This window comes from Alexandromys fortis, unplaced genomic scaffold (genome assembly GCF_014885135.2).
Source record: "Alexandromys fortis isolate MF-2015 unplaced genomic scaffold, M_Fortis_MF-2015_v1.1 scaffold_74, whole genome shotgun sequence".
Lineage (NCBI taxonomy): Eukaryota > Metazoa > Chordata > Mammalia > Rodentia > Cricetidae > Alexandromys > Alexandromys fortis.
This window is the reverse complement of record NW_026068008.1, coordinates 856,372-861,880: the sequence shown is the minus strand read 5'-3', so window position 1 is coordinate 861,880 and position 5,509 is coordinate 856,372. Positions and strand designations below refer to the sequence as shown.

The window sequence follows — 5,509 nt, the reverse complement described above, 5'->3', positions numbered from 1 at the left end:
GCATCACCCTCAACCAGGTGGCTGTTGGCTGTGAGTGCCAGGACTGTCTGTTGGCACCCACTGGAGGCTGTTGCCCTGGAGCATCCTTGCACAAGTTTGCCTACAATGACCAAGGCCAGGTGCGGCTGAAAGCTGGTCAGCCCATCTACGAGTGCAACTCCCGATGTTGCTGTGGCTATGATTGCCCTAACCGTGTAGTTCAGAAAGGCATCCGCTACGAGCTCTGCATCTTCCGCACTAATGATGGGCGAGGCTGGGGTGTCCGCACGCTGGAAAAGATCCGCAAAAATAGCTTTGTTATGGAATATGTGGGAGAGATTATTACCTCAGAGGAGGCAGAGCGGCGGGGCCAGATCTACCACCGCCAGGGCACCACCTACCTCTTTGACCTGGACTATGTGGAAGACGTATATACCGTGGATGCCGCCTATTATGGCAACATCTCTCATTTTGTCAACCATAGTTGTGATCCCAACCTGCAGGTGTACAACGTATTCATAGACAACCTTGATGAGCGACTACCCCGCATCGCTTTCTTTGCCACGAGAACCATCTGGGCCGGCGAGGAGATCACCTTTGATTACAACATGCAAGTGGACCCCGTGGACGTGGAAAGTACCAGAATGGACTCCAACTTTGGCCTGGCTGGGCTCCCTGGCTCCCCCAAGAAACGGGTCCATATTGAATGCAAATGTGGGACAACAGCTTGCTGAAAATACCTCTTCTAAGCCCTGAGAAGTTTGAGGCCACACTAACTGAAGGGGCCCGAAGCCCTCTTGTCAAGAATGACCATCAGAGCCTTGTCTGTCTCTACTTGTCCTCATCTGCCCCAACCTGTTGCCCACCTGCTCTGCTCCAAGGTCAGGGCTGTGGTGAGGACTGACTCCGGGTACCCTTTCTCTGCTCCTTTCCCTTGTCCCAGGCCCATGAGGCATTGCACTTAAAATTCCCAGCCCCATTTTCAGGAGTATATTTTTCACATCAGGATTCCCTGAAGTTGGAATTCATGTTATGTCATGGAAGTCTAAAGAGTGAGGAACTCAGCCCCAGAAATGATTTTTTTTTGGACAGCTTTTCTGTAACTCTATGTAGTTCAGGCTGGTGTTAGACTCTTAATCCTCCTGTCTCAGCTTTCTACATGCTGTGCATACAGGTGTATACCCAGCTAAGATTTTTCTTTTAATTGCTTCTGCTTGGAGCCTTTGTGACGTGTTGCAGGCCTCTTCACTGTTCTTAAGTTTGAGGAAGCAACCCCCAGGCAGACAAACATCAGAGCTCAGAGAGATACCAGACTAACTGTATCAACAACCACAGAGCCTTTATAGTCGAGAAAGAAAAGGGGGTCTCTAGGGCTAGTGGATAAGACTGGTTCTGCTCATCATGCTTTTGATGCTGGGTAGTATTGACCTTAAGACCCACAGGGTCTCAGAGTTGCAAGTCTGAGAAGCAGTTGCCCAAGTGCTACCAAAATGGGGGTGGGGTGAATACCTCTTTGAAAGCTCCACAGGAAGGTTAGCACTGAGTTTTACCATCAGGGAGTAAAGAGTTTTAGATGTGCTGGAAACCCTGCCTTGGCATGTAATACCACTGGAACTACTAGAAGCTGAAACCAAGATATAGATAGTCTGTAGATAGCACTTAAGACAATAATGTGCATTGACCAGAAGTTGAGGTGCCAGGCACTGGGTCCATATGGATTGTCTCAGGGATGCCTTGAAAACTACAGCAGTGGAGCCCAGGACTAGGCCAAAAATGATTGGGGAGAACTTATTCACTAGAATATGGTGAGATGAGAGCTAAGCCCCCTTTTACTTGTCAGCTTCAAGTACTTACCTAGGTCCACTAGTCTCAAAAGTTAAACTGCCTAGAAATGTACAAAAGGCAAAGATTCTGATGGCTGCCTTGCCCCCTGCTCTCCTCCATTTTCTTCAGGAAGCCTTTCCTGACTTCCTGTGCCCAGAGTGTCCCTATGTGAGACTGTGCACCCTGCTACCGGATCTCTGTGCCTGTATGTGTCCTGCCCACACCTCCAAGGCTGACCTTCAGGCATGGACTGAATCTGGTTCTCTTGTGTACCCCTCAGCCTTCCCCAGCCTGGAGTGTGCATCAATAAATTGCGTTGTTGAAAACTAGAAAAAAAAAAGTTTGGTGTGCTCCTGTGTTTTTGTTTTTGTTTTGGGGGTGGGGGTATGTGTTTGTTGTAAGTTTGATTGTGTGATTTATTAGTTGGTTGGTTGGTTTGAGGCGGAGTTGGTATTGGCTTGCCTGGAACTCACTATGTAGCCCAGATTGTCCTGCCTTCCCAGTGCTAGGAGTAAAGGTGTGTGCCCCCACACCTGGCAAATATGTTGATTCTTCTTTTTTTCAAAACAGCATCTCAAGTAGCCCAGGCTGGCTTCAAAGTGTACCAGAGGATATCCTTGAGCTCCTGTTCGTCTACCTCCACCTCCCAAAAGCAAGGATAACAAGTGTGTGTGACCTGGGTGGTCTGCTCTTTGAACTGATTTCTTGCGAGGTAACATCCGAAAACCTTGGAACTTACCAAGTGATAGGAAATACTAGTTATGAGCTCTTATATCACATCCGATTTTATGCTAAAGACATAATGCAGCAGTTGGCCCCCGAAAGACCAATGATGCGGTTAGAAAGTAGGGGTCATGAGCCAGCTTCTCCTTCCAGCAGGACTGGAAGACGGAGGTCAGCCGTATAGCCAATGATTCAGTAAATCAGGCCTGCCTACACTGTATTAGCTACTTTCCTGTTGGTATGATAAAATCCCGTGACCAAAAGCAACTTAAGAAAGAAAATTGATTGTGGCTTATGTCTCTAGTAGGACAGAGTCCATCACAGCACAGGAAGGTGTGACATCATCCAGCAGGAAAAGGAAATAGCTAATCACATCTTTATTCAGACATAAGAAACATAAAGAACAGCAGCAAGCAGAACGAGGCTGTATCTTTTCGAAGCCCACTGCCAGTGACCTGGTCTTTCAACAAGGCTCCACTCTTCCCATAGGTTCCACACTATCCCCCAAACAGAGCCACCAGTGGAGGACCAAGTGTTCAATACCTGAGTATATGGGGGATGTTTTTCACTCAAACCTACCACAAAATCCTCGTGAAAGCTCTGGACAGGAACGTTCAGTGGCATTTCCTGCTTGCCAAGCCCATCAGACTAGTAGAATGATGAGCGTTTACTCCAGAGAGTGGGCATAGGGATTCTGTACTCAAGACTCTCTTAGACCTTGGCCTTGGCCCATTTTTTAGACTGGACCTGATTTACACCCTTTACACACTACCATAGCCATAAACATAGTGTTTTGTTAAGTTCCATGTAATTCCAGCAAATTACTGAACTTAGCTATGAAGGGACACAGGAAATGCTCAAATTCATAGTCAACCTGTTCAGAAATGGAGAAGGCCTGGGGAACCCTGAACTTTTGGCTGGCTTCCATGCCCTTAATTGGATTAAGGCTAATTCAGACAATTAGCTTCAGAATTTTATCACCAGTACCCTAGAGATGGTCAGAAGATAAGCGCACAGACAGCTGTGGGAGGGAGAAAGCCAGACCTTCTTCAAAGTCCTTTCCCCTGGGTTTTCCTGCTTCAAGCAAGTTCCAAGTCTCTGCCCTTCCGAAGGTGAGTCATGTGATTGCATCGTCTGTCCTTAGAGAAGTACTTACGGAGTTTCTAACTCCTTTTCACTAAGCCTACCTTAGTCAAGAGTAGGTCTTTCCCTGCTTTTCCCTTCCTCTCCCCAGCCTGCAGTGGAGGGCTAGGACTGAAGGAGCCATCTTGGACCATGAGATGTCTTTGGGATGAGTGGACATGATCTGAAATAGTAAAGCAGGAACTGAAGATCCTAGGTCCCAGATGACACACGACATCATCATCAGTGGGGCGATTGGCTCCTTCAGATATCTCTTACCAGGGGAGGAATGAAATTATATCTTCTTTTATTTATTTATTTATTTATTTATTTATTTATTTATTTTATTTATTTTGGTTTTTTGAGACAGTGTTTCTCTGTAGCTTTGGTGCCCATCCCGGAACTAGCTCTTGTAGACCAGGCTGGCCTCGAACTCCCAGAGATCCACTTGTCTCTGCCTCCGGAGTGCTGGGATTAAAGGCATGCGCCACTACTGCCCAGCTAAACTATATCTTCTTTTAAGCCAGTGTTGTGCACATATTTTCAGTATATGTAGGCAAACACAAACTTAACACTAATTAACAAGGGAACCAGGGTCTAACAGAGAGGAAAGTTGTGGCCACTAGTACTCTAAGTATGATCTGTGGGTCTGGCCAGGCCTAGTAATACAGGCCTGTAATCCAAACCATCCATAGGACTGAGACCAGAGGATCCCAAAGACAAAGCAACTGAACTAGAAGCAAATTCAAGACCATCCTGAACTACCTATTGATAACCTTGCAATAAAAGTAAAAAGAGGTCTAGGCTAAACCTTGGTGGTAAACACTTGCCTATCATGCCTGAGGCCTTAATCCCAGCATTAGAAAATAAGTAAAAAGAGCGACAGGCAGACAGGAGTCAGACTGCAGCCACCTAGATCCTAACTCCACACTGTCTGCTGCTTAGCCTCCATCGTATTACTCCTCAGCTTTCTCGTCTGTACATGACTGGTATCCAGTGCTTGAACTCCTCAGCCTCTCAAGTTCCTGAGACTCCAAGTTTGTAGGCTCCACTTACTTAGCCCTTTTTTCTGTCTGCCTTCATTTCCTTTTCCCTTTCTTTATCTCTTCCTTTTTAACATCATCTATCCTTATCCTATCCTCAAACTTACAGAGATCTGCCTGCCTCTGTTTCCCTAGTGCTGGGGCTAAAGGAGAGCTCCATCATGCCCAGCTCCCATCTTCCTCCTTCCTTCCTTCCTTCCTTCCTTCCTTCCTTCCTTCCTTCCTTCCTTCCTTCCTTCCTTCCTATCTTCTTTCTTTCCTTCTTCTTTTTCTTTTCTTCATTTTCCCTTTCTTTCTTTCCCTACTTTTTCACCCTCAACAATCTTGTTGATTCACCCATGAGCTAGCCATGTGGTTCAAATTCCACCTCCTCTTCCATTCTTAGAATTCCATAAAAACTGCATTTATTTGTTTGTTTGTTTGTTTGTTTGTTTGTTTAGATCGAATAGAGTCTTGCTATGTAGCCCTTGGTTGGTGTGGGATTCCTCATATAGACAAAGTTGCCTCCACCTCCAACCCATCATATCCAGCTTTGGGGGACATTTATTCATTTTGAGATGGAGTCTCTATCTAGCAAAGGCTAGGCTCAAACTCTTTTTGTTTCTGAGAATAGCTTTGAACTTCTGATTCCCCCATCTCTACCTCCAGAGTGCTTAGATTACAGGCATGCACTGATCAGACTCAGGGCATTGTGCACGCTAAGCAAGTACAATAGCAGCAGGGGTATCCAGTCTTCAGGGAGGCCAGCAAAGGTAGCCTGACACACTCTCCACAGCTAATTATCAATGCTAAATCAAATCATGGCACAATCCCCCTGC

The 5,509-nt window shown here is 46.2% G+C and overlaps 1 protein-coding gene across 1 annotated transcript; it reads left to right on the top strand.

Annotated features, from left to right (window-relative positions):
* The first annotated feature begins 8 nt into the window (after positions 1-8).
* LOC126513402 (histone-lysine N-methyltransferase SUV39H1-like) lies at positions 9-726 on the top strand. Its single transcript, XM_050161760.1, has one exon. It carries the CDS (start codon positions 300-302, stop codon positions 711-713), a length of 414 nt encoding a protein of 137 aa, XP_050017717.1. The 5' UTR covers positions 9-299; the 3' UTR covers positions 714-726.
* The last annotated feature ends 4,783 nt before the right edge of the window (positions 727-5,509 follow it).